At 37.7% G+C, this 21,258-nt stretch overlaps 1 protein-coding gene across 2 annotated transcripts in view; it reads left to right on the plus strand.

Annotated features, from left to right (window-relative positions):
* Positions 1–21,258, plus strand: part of LOC132381196 (neuron navigator 1-like) — a 752,075-nt gene that overhangs the window by 560,663 nt on the left and 170,154 nt on the right. For both annotated transcript variants that reach the window (XM_059950487.1, XM_059950488.1), the window contains 5 exons: positions 8,804–8,982; positions 10,214–10,367; positions 13,065–13,233; positions 15,923–16,020; positions 19,914–20,009. In XM_059950487.1, the coding sequence (XP_059806470.1) occupies positions 8,804–8,982; positions 10,214–10,367; positions 13,065–13,233; positions 15,923–16,020; positions 19,914–20,009 (696 nt within the window). The remainder of the gene's footprint in view (positions 1–8,803; positions 8,983–10,213; positions 10,368–13,064; positions 13,234–15,922; positions 16,021–19,913; positions 20,010–21,258) is intronic.

Here is a 21,258-nt window from a genome sequence, read left to right on the forward strand (position 1 = left end):
TTAGCAGCAACCGAAACCCGGAGTTCATAACCACCATACAGTATGCTCAAAGGTGTCTGTAGGGAACTGGAATCAAAGAGGAACTGATCACTGCAATAATCTGTCTGAAACCAGAGTTAAATTTCTGAATCAAGTGCTTCAGTCATGCAAAGTTGCCACTGAGAAAGTGTACCATTTGACCACTGCATATTAAGAAAGAATGTGATTGATACTCTTCAGAAATAAGAGCTATTATAAATGATTAAGCATTTTTCAATTGATTTTACATTTATTTCATTATCCAAAAAACTATAGCTGAATTTCTAAAATACCTGGAAAGGTAACAAGTATTGCTTTGTCTTTCCTCCCATGCTGACACTAAACTTTTTTTCAGGTTTATGAGGTAAGTGCTCTCAATATGTAAACCATGTGAGGAAATCATATTTATGCATCCAATATGGATGAGTGTCATCCACTGACATCCGAATTCATCAGCCCATTGAGACCCTAAAGTACTCTTTCCCACTTTTGCAGTTCAGCAGTGATGCATGACCTCATGATTTATTAACTCTTGATATTTGTGTTTGGTTGTTTCATTGTAGTCTGTGCCTTGTAACTTTTGTTTTATGAAATTTTATTATACTATCCAGTGTCACTTGTTGGGATTGTAAATTACTGATTTAACTCTGCATTTCGCAATATCAAAAATAAATCTCAAGTGATGGTACTTCGCAACAAGTGATTTCAGGGTAGATACAAACAATGTATATGAACAAAATTCACTCGTTGTTATCAATGTAAATTGAATGAATTGAATATTTCACTGACCAACTATATGTTGCCCTCTGTTTGCTGGTTAAGATGATTTCATAAATAGGGCTGTCATGAGTATTTGATTTTGAAACTTTTACTGATTACATTTGAACTAGATTCCTTTTTTGTCAAATGCTTTTTGGACTTGCAACTTTCTAGAACTTCCAAAGCAGTACTTGCAATCTGATTGAGTACACAGTTACAAAGGTTGCTAGATTAAGACCAAATGAACAGGTAAATGATGAAAATACGAATGATTGTACTATTAAGTATGAGATAGTAATGACTACATAATGTTTGAATTTCAAAAATCTTAATGCATTACTAAAATTAGCGAATTATTTTAAGTAAATGGTCACTGGAACCTGCACATTTTCATTAAAAGTGATTAAAAAATACATTATGGGGTGTCTCCCATAACATTTTTCCTGAATATAACTGAAGATGAGTAAATTTTATGCAAAAAGTGTCAAATTTTGGAATAATACAGAGGCGGGAGAGGTATATGTGAAAGTGATAAACAGTGGAAGAGTGATCAAGTCAAGAAGACGATGGGAGTGGTAGGGTTGGTGAGGTTGGTAAAGCTTAAAACTGCCAAAAGCTAGATGTTTATGAGAAAATTCCTGCAGTGTGTTGCAGATGGAGGTAAAAGCCACCAACGGCAGCCTGGCACCACACTGGAGCCATTGGATTTTAACGCAATCTATTCAGCAAGCTGCTCAAACTGAGATTTGGAAATAAATCCTGATTATGAAAATTTGTCAGGCTGTTTGGCAAGTGAGGGATTCATTTTACTTGCTGCTAACTTAGGAATTCAGTCATCCTAAAATCACTGGCCAGAATGTCATAATCTTTAATAACCAAAGTCTGGATGGCTTTCAACTACTGGCACCTCATGATGATTTGAAATATTGAAGGGGACCTAGACGTGGGCTCCAAGCACCATGGAAAGCCTTGTTCAAGGTTAGATCAAAGCTCCTCGATGCTCCCTGACAGGGCACCCATACTTTTTTCCAGTCATGCCTTTGCATCAAATGCTTGTTTGTACTTGGCCAAAAGCCTTCTTTTATGGACCTCCCCATCACAGTCCTTACCAGGTGCCCTGCAGTCTGTCCCTTAGGGAGCTGAAGCTCTGGAACCATGGGGTAAGGCCTACATAGGGTGAACAGTGAAGTGTAGAAACGCAGTAGTCATGGTGGTGTCAGGCAGATGTCTTGAAAAATTTCCATCAGTCCCCCTCTTCTGGCCTTCCAGACACCAGGGTAAAGGGCATAACTGAGGGGGTGGGAATATTATGCCCATGCAGAAAAGGGAATTAATTACATTGATACCAATTGCATGGATAAGGAGTCCTAGGGGCAGATTGTAAGGAATTGGAAGAAGGTTTAAGAAAGAGATCCTTTAACAGGGTGGAGGCTAAGGGGAGACCAGATAAAACTTTATAAGATTATGAGAGGTGTGGATAAAGTACATTCCTGGTGTAATCTTCCCAGGGTTGAAAGTTTAATACTTAGAAGCATTCTTTCAAGGTGAGAAGGGGATAACGGCAATGGAGATGTGCAGGGGACGTTTCTGTACACAGAGTTATTGGTGATTGGTGAATGTGCTGCCCGGAGTGGTAGTGAAAGCAACATAATAGAAGTATTTAAGAGGCTCTTACATGAATGCACAAAGTATGGATGAATATGGATATTAAATCCAATTTCTAAGCATATGTTATCCTGGGTAAAAGGTGTTCTGGAATGATAATGAAGGAAGAAGGTGAGGAGATTGGGATGTGCAGTATTAATAAAGAAGAAGATTCCAGTGGAGGTGTGAGAAGATGTCTAGGAACATTATGAAACAGTATAGTTACATGAGAGTACTTTGTAGCCTGTCACACAATGGGAAAGATGCAGAGAAACAGGTTTCCAATGAAATTGCAGACTAGTGCAGGAATTGATACACTGTGGCTTCCACTATTCTTCCATAGATTAGAAGAATGAAAACACAAGCTGCAGAAAGAAGTTTTTGAAGTGTCTTCTCTAGCTATTTAAAAAGGATATAGAATATTCAAACACAATATTTGAACATGGGGTGAGAACACTGAGATGAGAATTGGATTTGAAGACTGGTAGACAAACCTGTAATATTGGCCACCCCCAGATCATAAATGGTCTCCATCTTTACAGGCATCCATAAATTGATTTTGTCTGTATGCTAGAAATGCACAAAAATCACTTGATATGGAACCAATACCTCCATATAGCTCTACAGTATTACAGTGAATGGCATCAAATGCACACAAGGCTGATAAGAAAGGACAATTATGAAAAGTGGAGAAGGAGAGGAAACTAGTTCTGCCACTTAAAAGTTCAAAGTAAATTTATCATCTGGTGCCAGACGCTACCTTGAGATTCATTGTTTGCAGGCATTCACAGCAAAATAAAGAAATACATTAGAATTTATGGAAAACTATACTTAGCAATGACTGATGAACATCCAAACATGCAAAAGAAGACAAATTGTGCAATATTAAATTTTAAAAAGTGAATGAATAATATTGAATTGTACAGACCTTGAAAATGAGACTTTGAATGCTGAGTTCAGCATTCAGGTGATTCGCTGGTGGGGGAGCCTGATGGTTGAAGGATAATATCAGCTGATAGTGTGGAACGGAACTCCCCTGCACCTCCTCGCTGATGGTAGTTGTGAGAAGAGAGCATGGCCTGGATGATAAGGTCCTCGATGATGGATGCGGCTTGTAAATGTGCTCAATCATGGGGACGGCTTTTCCTGTGACGGACTGCGCTGTATCCAACATGTTTTGTATACTTTTCCATTCCTGGGCATTGGAGTTTCCATACCAGACCATGATACAATCAGGATATTCTGAAGTTCAATTTCAAGTTTGTCATTCAATCATACATGAATACCCATGAATACAGCCAAACGAGACAGTGTTACTCCAAGGCCAAGGTGCAGAACACAGATACACAGCACAAAGCACACATAGCATGTATAAGATATCAGTAAAATACAATCACAAAAGAAAATCTAGTCCAAGTCCCTGGCCATGAACATTGCAGTCGAACACACTCTACCATTCATCTATAGAATTTTGTCTTTAAGTTTTTAGATGACATGCTAAATCTATGCAAATTCTAAGAAAGTAGAGAAGCTTTGTGTTGGCACGTGTGCTGATCCCAGGATAGATTCTCTGATATGGTAATGCCAAGGCATTTGAAGTTACTGATCCTCTCACCCTCCGATCCCCAAGGAGGATCGACTAATGGACCTCCAGTTTCTTCTTCCTGTAGGCACTGTACAGATGTATGTGTGTGTAAAACTATTGAACTTAATATTATCATGTGGTGCTATGTGTGGGAATTGATGTCAGACACTTGGCCTGTGTAGCAATGAGCAGTCTTTATGGAGAAAATGGTCCAGCTATAGTCAGAAGTACATACTCATGAAGGAAGGTCGTATCAGTAAAGCCAAAGGTCCTTAAATATCCAAAGAAACAGAAAGTAAAAAAGAATCAAGATGATAACATAAATGAAAAGATGTGATTTTTAGAAAGTCCAATATAAACTGGAAGAGGAAAAACAGAGTTTGAGAAAATAAACAGCAAACATAAAAGAGAATTCAAACATCTTCTACAGAGATGTAAACAGATAGGAACTGTGAGTCTTAAAATATTTAAAACTTGTTTTTGAAACAGAAAGCAGAAAGTTATACTGAACAGTTTATTTTAAAGATAGGGCGATAGTCAAAAAATAATGGATAGCGATGTTCCTTGAAGGTTACTATATTCTTCTTAAAGTATATGAATGAGTTGTATGGAGGTGTGAGGATTTTGATAGACATATGATTTGGTAGAAGGACAGAGAAGAGGCAGATGAAATTTAACATCAAAAAAAGTGAAATGATATGAGCAGAAAGAACAAGGGAAGAATCTTGAATACGTTTCATACTACTCAGCAGTGCCCTGGGACTAAGACCAATGTTTATATGTGCTTAAATCTTTGGAAGTGACTGGGCATTCCGAAAGAGCAGTTAGTAAAGTGGATACTATGCTGAAACTTCATAAAATTGCTGGCTACAGTGTAATTGGAGTAATCCATTCATTTGTGTTCATTGCATTGCTGAAAGACGTAAAGGTCCTAGAAGGGGGTGCAGGAAGGATTTATTACAATGGTTTTCACTACAAGATTAAAATAGAGAATATTTTTTCTTATTGGATAAAGGAAGAGTTTGAGGAGATTTGATAGAAATGTAAAAGATCATAGAAAATCATAAGTTACTAATGCAGATAAACAGGCCCTTTGGCCCATCTAGTCCATGCCAAACTATTGTTCTCCCTGTACCATCGACCTGCACTTGGACCGTAATCCTCCATACCCTTCCCACCTACGTACTTATCCAAACTTCTCTCATGCTTTGAAATCAGACCCACATCCACCACCCCTGCTGCAGCTCATTCCACATTGCCACCACCCTCTGAGCGAAGGTGTGTTCCCCTTAACTATTTCACCTTTCACCCATTAGACAAGTGTAACATTCGTGTATGGTTCAAGGATATGGGGTCACAGCTTTAAAGTGATGACACAAAGAAGGGAGTTGAGGGATCTTTAAGCGGTGATTGATGATGGAGCTGAGGGAAGTAGAACAAGTCGAGGCTCTCACAAGAAATCAAGCAGCAGTTGAGAGAGAAAGATGAGCAGTTTTTCAAATTCAAAGTGAGGAGGAATAGGAAAGAATTAATTGCTCTGCAAAATGATAGCTTCCTTCTGAACCGCAATAATTTCATACCCTCCAACAAGGCATTATCTTCTGAAGAAGCCCAGCCTAGTTGCTGGCTATCCTGAGCTGGTGCTGTCCACTGACAAAACTCGCCCATGCTTATGCCCTCCATTGACTTGCTACCAAAACTGGAGACAAAGATTTTATGTATTTCCTCCTTTGGATCAAGGCGCACCTCAATGGCAAGGCACATTTTCAGTTGCTATCCCATGTAAAACACAGGATCCGTAAATATCTTAGCATGGTTTAAATAGTGCATTTGCCGGTGTGATTACGGTTTGATTATTTAATTGTGATAGTTAATTTGAAAGTCTATGACAGAGCAGATAGAGCAATCTTAAGTTATTGAGGAGAAATGGATATCCCCTCATGATGAAAGTCAGATATATTATATTTGAAACTTCTTTATGCAAAGGATGTAAGAATGTGGAATTTACTGATGACCAGGACAGATTATGTCCTTTTTTAGCATAATTTAAGTAAGTAATTGAAGATATTGAGACGGAGAAGTAGGACAGATTGATTGGAATAAGATTACTACTATTTGTGAGGAAAACGGCCAAGCGAACCAGATGAGCAGCTGAAATTTCCTCAAATGGATTTATAATGTATTAGCTGCTTAGAAAAACTCCTGAAAAATTAGGTTCTTAGAAACAAGGCAAATAGTGTTAAATTTCAGTGAATAATTAAGTTTATTGCTAATGAACATTGCACTGAGAGATGAGGCATTGGCTGAGATGTGCTTAAGATCCTGGATGTGGGTTAGGTAAGCAATTAGGAGTGAGTTTCCTTGAGAATAGCAAGAAGTGGTCACTGCATTGAACTGAGATTCAAAAGATAAGTTTTATAAACTTTGCATTGTTTTTAAAGATGATGAGGTGTTGGTGACTCAGTAGAATATAGGAAAATGCTGCTGGGATTTATCACCCCTCATTTAAAAAGTAATTGTGAATTACTGAATTGAAACCCACTGACCAGGTAACACACACAAAATGCTGGTAGAACACAGCAGGCCAGGCAGCATCTACAGGGAGAAGCGCTGTCGACATTTCGGGGTCTTGGCCCGAAACGTCGACAGTGCTTCTCCCTATAGATGCTGCCTGGCCTCCTGTGTTCCACCAGCATTTTGTGTGTGTTGTTTGAATTTCCAGCATCTGCAGATTTCCTCATGTTTGCCCACTGACTGGGTCCATGGTTTAGAATCACTATCCGGGACATTACCCCATCCAGACCCCAATCCCTCCCCCCACACCATGTATTTTTCTAGTTCAGATGCAAAATAGAGATCACAATGATTCTCTTCATCCAGGACTCCAGTGATCCGGCCTGAGCATCTTGAGGTAAGCCTATCATCAACATAAGAAAGTTCTGTCCCCAGCTTTTCCAGCTATAAAAGCTGCAGGTATTCCTGTAGGTTTTTCATTATCTTTGTGATATTCAAAGACGTTGAAACCCTTTTAAAATTGAAATGAATAATTTTTAAATGAACTAAAATTATTAATTAAAACTTTATAAGACATAAATAGTTAAGGATAAAGCAGTGAAATAGTTTTAATTTCAGCACTTCATCTTCCCTTTGCCTCCTAATCTACAGTTCTATCAACCCAATTAATGAGGTCTTGGATGTGGTGCCGGGTTTGACCCTGCATGCAATCCAAGTTGGCCATTTTGTTGCAGGGGAATCTATGTAAATGTAGGCATTTCCAGTAGCAGAAGAAACAGACAGCAGGTTCATTGCATTGGCATGAGATGTGTTGAGGTATGGGGGTTTCCTGCCACTGAAATGCCTAAATACTCTATTTCTTGACCTCCCTTCTCAATTGCACTGCAAGTTTGGCACATATTTTCACAAACCCATTCTTCAACATTTTAGTCCTCCCAGAAATGAGTATCCTGGCCATCTGTTCAGTTGTGGGGCAGATGTATCCACTCATTACATCCCTAAAGCAGTAATTGTAGAATCATTCATTGAGATGAAATCTGTTACTTCTTAACTTGAATTTTGACATTGTAATGCAGTTTTAAATACGTTGATGTGGTTGTTCACACAATTCATCTTGTACTCTAAATATGAAACTCAAAGATCACTTTAAGCTGAGCAAATCTTCAAGACGCAGTTTGAGTTGAATGTCCCCTTTCTTGTCTAACCTGCCAATTGTAATTTGTTGTTTCTATTGTTGTGTGTACTTACCCCATTCAATGCATATGACAAATATGGAATGTAGAAAAAATACTATCATTTGTTTCGGCTGAAATTTTTTGACAGAGTTGGTTGGGATAATTTTGGGCAGATTTAATTTTAATGCCATCTGCAAAAAGAGAAAAAAACAAGTTGAAGTTTATTAAAGGAATATTCTATATTGAACCTCAACATATTCCCAAAGTCAATATCATGACAGCCCTAAAAACCATCACATATCTCTTATTTGTACTTGTAAAATTGCTACTGACCTTGTTGACATTATTATTTTTGAATGGTTTATAGCTAATTGCAAATGTTCTACAATTTTTATCTTGATATTTATCTCCTCTGATGTCACCTAAGTGATAAACTTTTCTTTTTCCTTGAAGCTTTTTCTTTGTAATTCTCAATTAGTCAATTTAAAAATGTAGACCAAAATCCCAGTTGAAAATTTGGATATTGTAAATTGCAATGTTTGTTTTATACTTGAAGACTAGGAACTCAGAAGAAACGGGACATTTTTTAGTTAAAGAAGCCAAATGAAATTCCAAGTTAGGTTGACATCTGCAATGATATGGTATTGGATTTCAATTCCCAGAGTAAGTTTAAAATTGAAGCACATCTGTTGTTAGCCTGTAGTTTCCATTGAATGAATTTTGTTAGAATACCTGAGAGGAATTTCTTATTAAAGACAAGTTGAAGTAAGCAGCTAGTTTCACATACAGCAAGTCATTGTGGAGGTCCCTGAGTAATATACCTCCTGACTAAAAGAAGACTTTGACACAGAAAAAAAGTGACAAGTAATGAATGGTGTTTTTTAGGGGTGAAAGAAAACATTTTGTCCCTTTATATTGAGGCATTCAATGAAGTATGTTTCATGCTTTGAGGATTGAACTTTTCTCAAACTTGCATAATTTTTCTTTGCTTTTCTTTCCTGTGAACAGACGGTGCATATGTAGTTATGAAGCCCATTGCTTTCCAAGCTGTCAGTTTTGCATATTTTGTTAAATTGTACTATGCTGTCAAAATCTATTCTCTTTTCAGCTGAGAAGCTCGTTTAAGCAAGCCTTTACCCTCAAAAAGGCACCCAAATCAGCATCCTCATATTCTGACATTGAAGAGATAGCAACACCGGACTCTTCTGTTCCATCATCACCCAAAGTGCAACATGACGATGCAGAATCATCATCTCCCTCCATGAAACCATCACATTCATCCACAAAGTAAATACAAATTTTATTAATGTAGGCATTCGGAATTATGAAGACAGAAGTTTTCCATCTTTATAGCACCTGATACGGTTTTAGCACATTACTTTTGATATATAGAAAATAATGTGAAGCATGAAACATATTGGTAAACTGAAATGGGACAATGTTGACCATGATGGACTATCTTGTTGATTGGTAATTAGTTTATTATTGTCACATATACCAAGATACAGTGAAAAGCATTGTTTGTGCACCATCCAGACAAATCAGTTCAGGCAAAGATGAAAACCAAGAAAAGAATGCAGAGTATTGTGTTACAGTGCAGGTGGACAAAAAGAATGCAAGGACCATGAGAGATCAAGTTCGTAAAGTGTATAAGACATCTACTTGACCCTTATAACAGTGGGGCAGATACTGTCCTTGACCCTAGTTCTCAAGGTTTAGTATCTTCTACCCAATGGGAGGAAGAGAAGAGAATGACCAGGATGGGTAATTTCTGTATTTTGTTGTTATTTTTTTCTCAAGACCAGGAAGTGTAGATAGAGTTAGTGGAGGGGATGGCGGTTTTTATGCTAGACTGGGCTGTGTTCACAACTCTGCAATTTCTTGGGCAGTCATGAGCAGAACACTTGCCACATCAAGCTGTGATGCATCTGGATAGGATGCTTTCTATACTCTTTCTGTAAAATTTGATGTATTATTGGAAACATTTTATATTTCCTTGGCCTTCTGAGGAAATAGAGATGTTGATGTGCCCTTTTGGCAATACCATATACATGGCTGGACCAAGTCAAGTTATTGGTGTTATTTTCTCCAGAGAACTTGAAGTTCTCAGTCATCTCCGCCAGGGCACCATCGCTCAGGGGCGTTAGTACACTTACTGACATTAGCTGTGTCATGCCTCTTCTGGAGTAGTGGGGAAGAAGTAATCATGGCAGCATTTTGTGTGCTGGGGAAAGGGAGAATGGCCTGGCATTTGGGAGGTGGGAAGAGCATAATATCCAACCTCGTTTTTCATGCCTTTGGTCATTATGTCTTAAAATATTATTGTCTAAACTTAGTGACAAACCTTTAATTTCTGTACATTAAAGGTCTTTCTGTATTAAAGATGCTATTTAGGCTATTGCTGTATTCAGCAACGATTACAAACTTGATAACATCCAATGTACTAATGAATAAAAGCTGATGTATCTGAATTCAGTCTTGCTCTACAGAAAATAATAAATATTTCTCTTAAACCTAGGGCCTTTGAATCCAATGAAACTGACTTGAAGGAGGTGTCAATCCTACGAAGTGAGCTGTGGGAGAAGGAACGAAAGCTAACAGATATTCGCCTAGAAGCTCTTAGTTCAGCTCACCAGCTAGAGCAATTGCGAGAAGCCATGCACAACATGCAGGTATGTTGTATATTGTAAACGTGAATATATTTGGACAAAAATAAGGAGCTTACTTCTCGGTAAATGCTTACCTTGTGAATTTCTTTTTAAAGAGATTAAAGTACTCTTTAAAATTATTGTGGGTTGCAACATTAATGAACGCACTTGTGTGGGAGTTGCTAGCATTTGTTAGTATAGTTGATTCTCTCATTTTGACGACAAAGCTACCAATATTTGATTCATTAATTACTTCCTGACTGGCCTGCCAATCTGACAATTGCAGTATCTCAACTTGAGAAGTTAAGCACTCACATGCCTTTGGCAGGACTTAGAGACATGCTGAGACTTTCTACACTAAGCATCTGTGAATATCTAAGCCTTCTTTAGTTAGTTAAAGCCCACATTGCTTTATTAATCAGTTTTGTTTCACATTTTCAAACATATGTAACATGCATTCTCTTATTTGTCTTTGACTGCGTGTTTGACCTTATTCATACAATTGAAAGAACCCAATGTGCTGAAAGTTGACTGATTTTTTTAAGCCTTTGTTAGATAACCAGACAAAATAATTTTGAAGATTATAATAAATTGCAGTCTCACATGACTCCAATTCTCACTATTAGGAATTCCCCTGGCAAGCAATTAAAAGTTTTAATGTTTATCAGCAATCATTATTTCCATGTGCAGCAGATGGTGACATGGTGTAATCAATGATGGTGGTCACTGTGGTGTAAACATGTTAGCAAATGTGCCAGAACGATTGCTGGATTCACAGACTCTAAGAATGAGAAAATAAGAAATTTTAAAGAAGTACACATGACTTGGGCCTTTTTCTGAGTAAATTAACTCTCTTGCAAACTACTCTTTTTCTCCCAACATGACATCAAGTTCAATCATGACACGTTGGTCCAGAAAGTTAGAACCCTTGGGATCGAAGGCAGGCGTATCATGTTGGAGATAAATAAAATTACACAAGCCTTAGATATGTTTGATAATAAATTTTCTCCCATGGTGCATGTGTCTAACATGAGGGGGCATGGGTTAAGATGTGAGTGGGAAATTTTAAAAGGGATCTGAAGGGAATATTTTGACATAGAAGTTTGTAATTCACTGCCTGAAGTGATGATGGAAGCAGATTTCCTCATGATATTTAAGAATCACCGAAACATATAAGTTGGTAAATAGTGTTAGTGCAGATAGATACAACAGCTGGCAATGACAGTGGGCTGAAGCACCTGTTTTTGTGATGTCAAATTGTCCCCACCTTCAATATCCTGAAGGATTCAGTGAGTATTTATTGGGTTAAGTTCAGCCACTTCACCTTTTGGAAATGTTCTGCTTTCAGTGAAGATACAAGAGACTGCAGGTGCATAAATCTAGAGCAAGAGAAAAGCAAATCACTGGAGGATCTCAGCAGGTTGAGAGGCATCTTGGAGGTGGCGGGGGGGGGGGAGGTAAAAGGAATTGCCAACAGTTTGGGTTGAGACTCTGCTCTCAGTAAGCTCATTGCTGATATATGGGATATAAAATGAAATAGCAGCTTTTTTTTTAATTGTTGTCATATTAATTAGATACTTCCAGACTCACTTTAACCTCTCAGCTGAGGGAATGGTTGACAAACACATGTCATTCTTGGAGACATAAGAGACTTTGATTTGAGACCTTTTGCATGGATTCAGCTGTAGGGTCATAACCCAAAATATCAATTGCCCATTTTCCTTTGTAGATGCTGCCTGACTTGCTGAGTTCCTCCAGCATCCTGCTTGTTGCTACACATTAGCTCTTCTAAACCATCACTGGAGGCAAGTCCTTCCCTCCCTCCTGTGAAGAGACTCCTCTCTAACTGCACCTGACAGCCCAGATGGTTTCATGACTTATGAAATAGAGAATTAATCTCACGAAGTTATATCCATTCACATATGTAAATTATTACACAAATGCAAAGTGTCGCAGTGTTTTTTATTTTAAAGTCAAATAGCAAAGGAGTTGAAATATATTTATGTGAACTTTACTGTGGCCAATTAACATTTGATGAAATCTATTTAACCTGGGTCAATAATGTGAAACCACAGCGTTATCTTTATTGGCTCTTTATTTTATAAGGTGTGCGGGAGCTGTGGATTGTAAATTTATGTGTCTTTACTGTTTCATTATCTGAACCAAATTTTCAAGGAAATTATTTGCTGTATAAGTGAAATATTACTCATTTGAAATTGTGTTAATTGTGTAATAAAATTACATAGCGTGAGCAGAATTACTGAATGATGCAGATTTCCGTTTCTAATGCTTGGGGGTAATCATGCAGAGTTTAACAGTTTTTAAATGCATATAATATGATTTTCAATGGATTGAATAGGAAGCAGATTCAACGGGGAAGCTGTAGGTTCACATGCACCTAGCAAATTCAATATTCTAACCTAGTTACCTTCACAGCATTTGTTGAAATTTTTCATTCATGTATCATTCATCACAAAATCCTCAGAAAAGGATTTACATTCTAATAGCATTAGAAATAAAAGGCCACATTTAGTCAGTTATTTGCTTGGCTGTAAACAAACAATTTTAATTTATATATTTAAATCACAGTTATATAAAAATAATATCAGAAAATTCTTGATTTTCTAAGTTTCCTGGTTTTGTTATGGTTTGGAAACTTTGCCTTTACTTTCACAGCAAACCCTAGGTGGACATTTCTACTGAATCATGTTGTCTTTGTAGGTGGAAATTGAAGCATTGAAACTGGAAAATGACCGTCTTAAAGCAGATACAGGCACGGGAGCTCCACAGGCTGCAACATTATCTTCTGCCACGTCCTCTCCTCGGCGATCATTAGGGCTCTCCTTAGCTCATTCGTTCAGTCTCAGTCTTACAGATTCTGTTGACCAAGGTAATCTTAAATACAACTCATACTATTCTCAGATCTGTGTCTTTCAATTATATTATACAAATTAGAAATATATATGAATTCTATAATGGACGTTTGATTGACTGGACTATTGCTTAGATTCCAGTCAGCCTCTATTTTTAGTTAGTCTTTCATGGGACTTTCTCATAATTAATCAATACCCCCACCATCAGACAGTGATACCTGCATGATTGGGTTCAAAGGCGCAATCACTTGACTTCACATTTACTGTAAGTGTCATAAATACCTGTTCGTGGGGATTCTCTTAATAGTTGCCTAGTATCTTTTGTCTCCGTTCAACGGGGTGTAGAAGGGTAGCTTTCATTAAATCACCTGGACACACTAGGTATTGCAACATTGACTCGGTTGGGAGAACACACTGGAAATCAACAAATTCAAACTGCTGTTTAATTTAGAGGAAGAAATTGGTGTGAACTACGATAAATCCTTGTACTTCAATGCAACTAATTTTCGTACTATCAATGCCCAGATGTTTCTGCTTCCCTATCTATGAACTGAGAAAAACCTCCCCTTGTACAAGCAGAATGCATTTTGTCAAGTGTGTATTTGTAATGATTTAAGCAAGAATAAGGAGGAATTCCATTTGTATAAGCCATTACAAAATAATTAGGGTTGAAATTGTGAAATCTTCTCATTTGTTATCTCTCGACGAGACTTTTGACCTGGAAATTTAGTCTTGTAGTGCGGGTTTATCGATGAGGCTTGATGAAGGGTCACTGACTTTCAAAGTGGAACTCACAATTGTGACTATTTTTGGATTGAATTGTGCCACTCAGGAAATTCAATAAGGCACTTCCTTCAGCGAATCAGCCTTGAACTAATTACTCAGTTTCCACATCAGGCAAGCAAGGGACAACATATTTCCCGGTATCATGTCCCTTTGGAGAAACATCCAAAAAATTAGGTCATTTTATTAAAGGTACAGCTGTTGTAGGTCACCCTCCAGAACAAGCATGCCTTTGCACGAGTCTAAGGAACACTGTTGCTGAGAGACGTCTTCTGAAACACGTACCCATAAAGTGCGGCGTGCCTGATGCAGATGTTTAAATGCTTCTGAACAAAGGTTTGTTTTTTGGTATTTCTGGGCTGAATGTACTGCTGGCCACTTGGGGTAGACTTGCCAGAGTCAGACAGGTAAGTACGGGTGGTGGGGTGGGAGAGGGGAGGTTACCATGGCTGATGATTCCAGGCAGTGTGATGAGGTAAGGTTCAACGCAGTGAAACAACCTGAGGTGCACATCCATAATAAAACCCACCTGATTCTCGTCATAATTGAATGGATGGATCAAAGATTTAGCCATCTGTATTAAAACCTCCAGTTCTTTCCTCTTAATTGCCACCTTCATGTTATTACTGGGCAGTGCTTCTAGGACAAATATGTGTTTCTAGGACTGAGTTCCTTTATGCATGTTGCTTTGCTATCAGTCCATTCAGAAGTGAATTTGTTCCTTATTGAGGGGTCAGCAATTGAAAGTGTAAATAATGCAGCGGAAACATTCTTAATTTTATAAGAATATTGCCTAATTTATTTTTATTTTGAATACACAAAACTAACCTTGCTGTAAATGCTAATGCTGCAGAATTGTAGGCTTTTATTTTTGTTTTATGTATCAAAAAAGAGTTGGATTGAACCTTGATTTTTGCAATTATATAAGAACTGTGTAACAGAATGAGATTGGGCAGAGTTATTCCTGGTGAGAGAAAAACACTTACACAGATTTATCAGATTTATTTCTCTCAGTGTATCATTCTAAATCTATCTTAGAGGTATAAATATGTGTTCAATTCATGCCAATAAATTGATGTAATAGTTATTTTGATGTATGCTCTAAACACTTCTGGTGGAAATTTGCACTTAGTCAGTACTTAGATTTGGTGTTTTTCACTGCAACAGGCGCCATCAATGAAACCCCATGTTTTTAGTGGCCTGACAAATACCTTTTACCAAGAACTCTATAAATTAGTGGTTTGATATAGTTGCTGCTGTTTTTCTTGTAAGTTGTACTCTTATTTTTCTTGGAATAAATAATTTGAACATTAAATACATGGAAAGAATACCAGAGCAAAACAAAACAGCTCTGTCTTTCCTGGTGTTGAGTATTGGAATCGATGACAGCAGTAATGTGTGCCTGTGTGCAGAAGAAATCAGACTAAATTTAGTTACTGTGGGGGTGAAATGTATAATTTCTCTATTTGTACTAAAATGGAAAAGACAGACATTTTCTTTTCATTTCAAAGCAAAAATAAATACTTTAGATTATTTGGCTGCATTTGAAATGGGAGAGAAATGATCTGCCATTGTCTCATTATCCCTAAGGAACTGCACCACACTCTGTGTTGACTTTTGTGTGCATTATAGCATTAACACTTGAAAATTAAATCAATTTTCAATTTTAAATTAGAAACAGCACAGCAGACACTATACTATTTTAATTAGTGGTGCAGTTTATAATTCAATTGATGATATTCGGTTGTGAACATTTTAAGCCAACTTTAATAAATTGGTTTGATTTTAGTGGCAACTTCTGTAGAAAGAATATTTTCTTATTCCTATATATAAACAAGATGAAGAATTATTTATGAGAAAATTATGATGAAGCTTTGGACCTGTTCAGGCTTGTTACATTATTTTCCTCCTTTTCTAATTCAGATACATCTCCAATGGATGGGGTGACCAGCTCTTCCTCGAAGGAAGAACGAAATGTTCTAATTGTAGTCCTGCTGACTGAAGAGCAGATTTGTAATGAAGTAAGTTAGATATTAATATGAAGATAATTTGGGTTCAGTGTTGAACATTCATGAGTACAAGGCAAAATCTTGTATTCTCCGTTATCCACAAACATTTTTTTGTAAAGGGATAATACTGCGGACTAGAGATAGAAGAATGGTTCCTCTGTTTCAGACTGGGGTTCTGCCAGTGAGGCCAGCTGAACACTAAGATGCATGGAGGTGCCAATAGATCACCGATTGGTCAATTGGAGGAGCTTTGTTTGCTGGCTGCACTAAGGGATGTGAGTCCTACTGGCAAAGATTAAGCAGAGCCTCATAGAGGGAGAGGAAATGGATTCCAAGTTTAAACAACCTGTCTGCAGATTTTAGTACTTTGAAAGCCCTCATATTTCTGATGAATTTTCTTTTTAAATATCCTCATATGAGGAGCATTGCCAAAATCAAAATAATACTTCAGACAGTGTCTGACCAGAGAATAATACAACCGAAGCAACACTTCCCTCCCTTTGTGTTTCAGCCCCTTGCAGTTAATGTCAAAGTTCTCTGTTTTCTTTTTGTTTATCTGTTTCAATGAGTCACATACCTATGCAGCCAAACCCTTCGGCCTTGCACAGTTCCGTCTTTCTCATTATAAAGAAAAGTTGGGATGTACCCTTCCATAGTTCCAGCCACAGTTAAAATTAGACAATTTAATTGAGCAAAAAGTGCTCTTTTTTTTCTCCCCAGCCAATCACAAGTATTTAGCATCATTTCAGTCAAGTTTTACTTCAAGCCATTTGGCCTGTCAGGCCCATGTTGATCTTTTTGCTCACGTTAAAACTATTAGCTTGCATTAGGTTCATAACTTCTATGCCTTGCCTATTTAAATGATTCTTAAGCATAGTGATTTTACTTGATCCCACCACCTCCTCTGGCAGCATATTCCACTTATCAACCACTCTTTTTAAATAAACTTTCCTCTCACATTCCTTTTAAGACTTCTTCCTCTCTCCTCACACCTCTTTTGATAGTGTCTACTGCGTGGAGAAGAATTATCTATTGACCCTACCTATGCTGCTAATAATTCTACATATCTCCACCAGATCGTCTCTCAGCCTCTTTCCCTCCAGGGAAAACAAACCCTATCTATCCAGTTTCTCCACGTAGCTGAAGTCCTCCAGTCCAGGCAGCATTCTGCATTCTCTAGTTGAATCACATTCTATAGTGTGGCAACCAACACTGTACGCAGGACTATGTGTGGACTATCTATTGTTCGGTAAAGTTACCACAATTACCTCCCTTTACGCCAATGCCTATACCTCCCTATGCGCCAAACTGCGAAAGCAAACATATCTCAGTTCATCAACATTCCTTAACCTCTGGCCATTTGCTGCGTATGTTCTACCTCTATTTGATCTCCAAAAGTGCATCACTTCACACCAGTCAGGATTAGATCCTCCACACAACTTTCTATCTGATCTCTACCATGCTGTAGATGTGAACCATCTTCTTCATTATCGACACCATTCATTTTCATGTCAGCCATACAGTTAATAATAGCATTTCTTACTTTCAAATACAGATTGTTAATTTATATTACCAACAATAAAGTTCCCAAAATAGATCCTTTTAGTACATTATTGATCATAGACTGAATCAAAAAAAGTGCCCTTACACCAACACCCTCTGCCTCCTATCACCACCCTAATTTTGGCTTCAATTAGCAAGCTCACATTGGAATCCATGTGACTTCATCTTGAGGACCAGCCTATTATGCAACTGATTTACTGAAGTCCCTATAGATAACATTTACACTCTTGCCTTCGTCAGTCTCCTTATGTACCTCATTACATGTGATTATTGTATAAGAATGATACTAATATGAACTATTGAAGAACTCCCTGAAAACTGATGACAAAATCAAACTGGTTAATGTCAGCTGAAGACATTATGGTTAGCTAGAGGGTCTACCAGTTTGGTAGGATGCTTTTGCACAAACAATTGACCTAACCTTTTTTGATTTAAGTAGGGCAACGCAGAGTTTGGCAGATGTTTCAAATGAAAGCCATGAATTTGCTTGATGTTTCTGGTTGGCAGAACATGCAAATTCTCAGAGATTCACACAAAATGTTGCTGGAGCACAGCAGTTCAGACAACAGTTATGGAAGTGAATAAGCAGTTGATGTCTTGGGCCAAGACCCTTCTTCAGAACTGGAAAAGAAAGGGGAAGAAGACAGAATTAGAATGTGAGGAGAAGGAGAGAAGGACAAGCTAGCAAATGATAGGTGAAGCCAGGTGAGAGGAGGGTGAAGTAAGAATCTGGGAGTTGATAGGTAGGAAAGGCAAAGGGCAGGGGAACAATGAATCTGATAGGAGTGGAGAGATGGATCATAGAAGAAAGCGAAGGAGAAAGGGCACTTGGAGGAGTTGGTGGGCAGCTGAAGAGAAAAGTTAAGAGGCAAGAGTAGGAAGTTAAAGAAGAGGGAAGGGGGAGGGGTAGGAAAGATTATTGAAAGTTGTAGAAATAGATGTTCATGCCATGACAGAATACATGGTGTTGCTCCTCCTACCAAATTGTGGCAGAAGAGAAGGCCATGGACCAGCAAGTCAGAAAGTGAATTGGGATAGAAATTGAAATGATTGGCCACTGGGAAATCCTGCATGTTATGGATGGAGCAGAGGTGCTCAACAAAGCAAGCCCCCAGTCCACATCAGGTCACACCAATGTAGAGAATACAGTAGAATTCTCAGAGATTATCAGCTCTGTGCAATAATGTCAAACGTATAATGAGCAGTGTTTAGCATGACTGAAGTAGTTCATATACATAGAAGTAGTTGTTAATAGGATAATTAAGGTATGATTTGTCATTATTTAAATGGGACTAGCCTTACTTGTTCTGTTGTACTCGAGTCCAACATCTGGTCTTCCATCAGGATAAAACTTTTACTTTTCATTTTTTTCCCATCTGCCAACTGCACCCACTCCTTTTACCAATACAACCTTACTGCTACATACTTCATTTGATCTCTACCCAGTATCATGCCCTGGTCTATTTATTTACCCCAGCAACATGACCATCCATGACTGTTACTCCACCTCTCATGCAAATATAGTTGTCTTCTTCTAAACCCATTTCAAGGTCATCCCTTGACTTACATGAGTGCATACTTCTCAAGTGCAACACCTGTCTATTTTGCATGGTTCTAAATGTATCACATTGTACTACAATGTGAGCTTTGGGTCCCTGTGTAAACCATTTTAACTCTGTTTGTTGGAGATGGAGGAAATTTCTTAGCCTCTGCCATGCTGGTAGAATGAACAATATCCATGGTTCATTTGTAGTTTTTTTTTAATAGCAAGTCCCTGTATAATATGGAAAGCACCATAACAACATTACCGCACTATGTGCATGTCTCTTAGTGTAACTTCTCATTGTAATGTTGAGGAACTTGTATCTATGCAAACTTATATTTAGACATGTTGAGAAAATACCTTATCTTGTCTCTCCAAGTCTCATCCAGTGTTTGATAACTCACTCGTGCATCATTTTCCAATTTGCTTTCTCAAGTATTGGAAAGTCTCTGATTCTGAACCTTGAATGTACTTAGTGGGTGAACATCTACAACTCTCCACAGCTCTCTGTATAAAGAAAGTTCTACTTATCTCAGAGATAAATGAGCAATCCCACAACCTTCCTTTTCTTCCTTTTCCCTGATTCTAAAAACATCTTTTGCATAAATGATCATGAGTTTCAATTTATATTTTTGCAGCTGTTGTGAACTTCATGAGTTAGAACTCTGAAGTAGATCCACCTTTTTTCTTTGCATATTTAATTTCCAGTTGCTAAACAAATACATTTGTCAGAAAATGTGTTTAAAAATGCAGGAAGTTTACAGATATAAAACTCAACTATTTGTTTATTTCCAAACAGACCACAAAACAGCAAGAGTTTTTCATTGGTTCCACTAAAGTAAGTGGAACAACTGACTGGACTACTTTAGATGGAGTTATCTGCCAGCTATTTAAGGTATGCTTCATATGATTATGGGTTATGTTCTGAAATGAGCATACTGGGTAGAGGGTTTATGTACATTAGACCAATGTTATGCAGGTAATTATCAAATTTCCTGACACAGTCACTAGCAATAACTTTTTAAGAACTGACCAGTTTACAAGCCAAGCTGGCTCACAAGTTATTTTGAAAAGAGATATTATTGGAGGGAAACAAACCTCAACTAGCTTCACTCTACTGCATTGTACTGGACATTGGCAAGAAAAGGATGCCCCCTACTGATTCTAAAAATAAGTTATTTTTACCTGAAACCCTTTAAATGACCACTGGTTAGGCCTCAGAAGGTGTGTAAAAACTTAATCTTATTCTAATTTCAACTGAAATTAATTATTATCATTAGTGAACTTAATGTCACCAGCACTCAAAATACCTGAAGACTTGAGTTTCTAATTCAGTTGCTGGTCACATGCAATGGAGAAATTCGACCTATTTGAAAAAGCCTTCCTTAAAACTTCAGGGCAGCACACACAAAATGTTGGAGGACCTAAGCAAGTCAGGCAGCATCTGTGGGGGGAAAATAAATGGTCAACATCTTGACCTGAAACATTGATTGTTTATTTTGCAAAGGTGATTAAAAAGAAATTTTCTCATGTGTTTTCCTTTGCTAATGCATGCCACTGGATTTTTGCACAAATGAACTTTCAAGTTCTGTGATAATTGAGCAGTGTCGTTTTTAGAGTTTTCTTCTCATGGAAAACTCTTGAAAGCAAGCTTATAGATTCTAACATTATGAATTAGTATTCCATTTACACTGCCTTGTAATTCAGTTATCTTATCAGTGATAAAGTCCACAAGCTGCAGTTTACCCTTCCTTGTGTGATTTTGATAGCAGCACTAATAAAGACATGGTTGATTCAAGGGCCAAAATGGTTACCAAACAGGGAAGAGGAAAGAGGAAAGGGTAATGGTTAAAGGGGCTGTTATAAACTAAAAGGTATTTCCAGGACTAGATCTGTTTGGCTTGATTGTAAGCTCCTAACACAAAGGAGAAGACATGGGAAAAAAATTGAGAGCAATATTCAATGGCATAAAAGAAATGAATGGTAGTAACAATGAGAACATTTAGTAACTGAGTATAATTTCGGAATAGCATAATGCTAAGTATAGAATGTGTAGACTGAAACATATCTCTCAGTCAACCTGAGTCCAATTCAGCAATTTAAATTCTGTTTTTATGAATTAATTTGGGCAAGTGCTGTGTGAT

The sequence above is a fragment of the Hypanus sabinus genome, chromosome 25, assembly GCF_030144855.1.
Source record: "Hypanus sabinus isolate sHypSab1 chromosome 25, sHypSab1.hap1, whole genome shotgun sequence".
Lineage (NCBI taxonomy): Eukaryota > Metazoa > Chordata > Chondrichthyes > Myliobatiformes > Dasyatidae > Hypanus > Hypanus sabinus.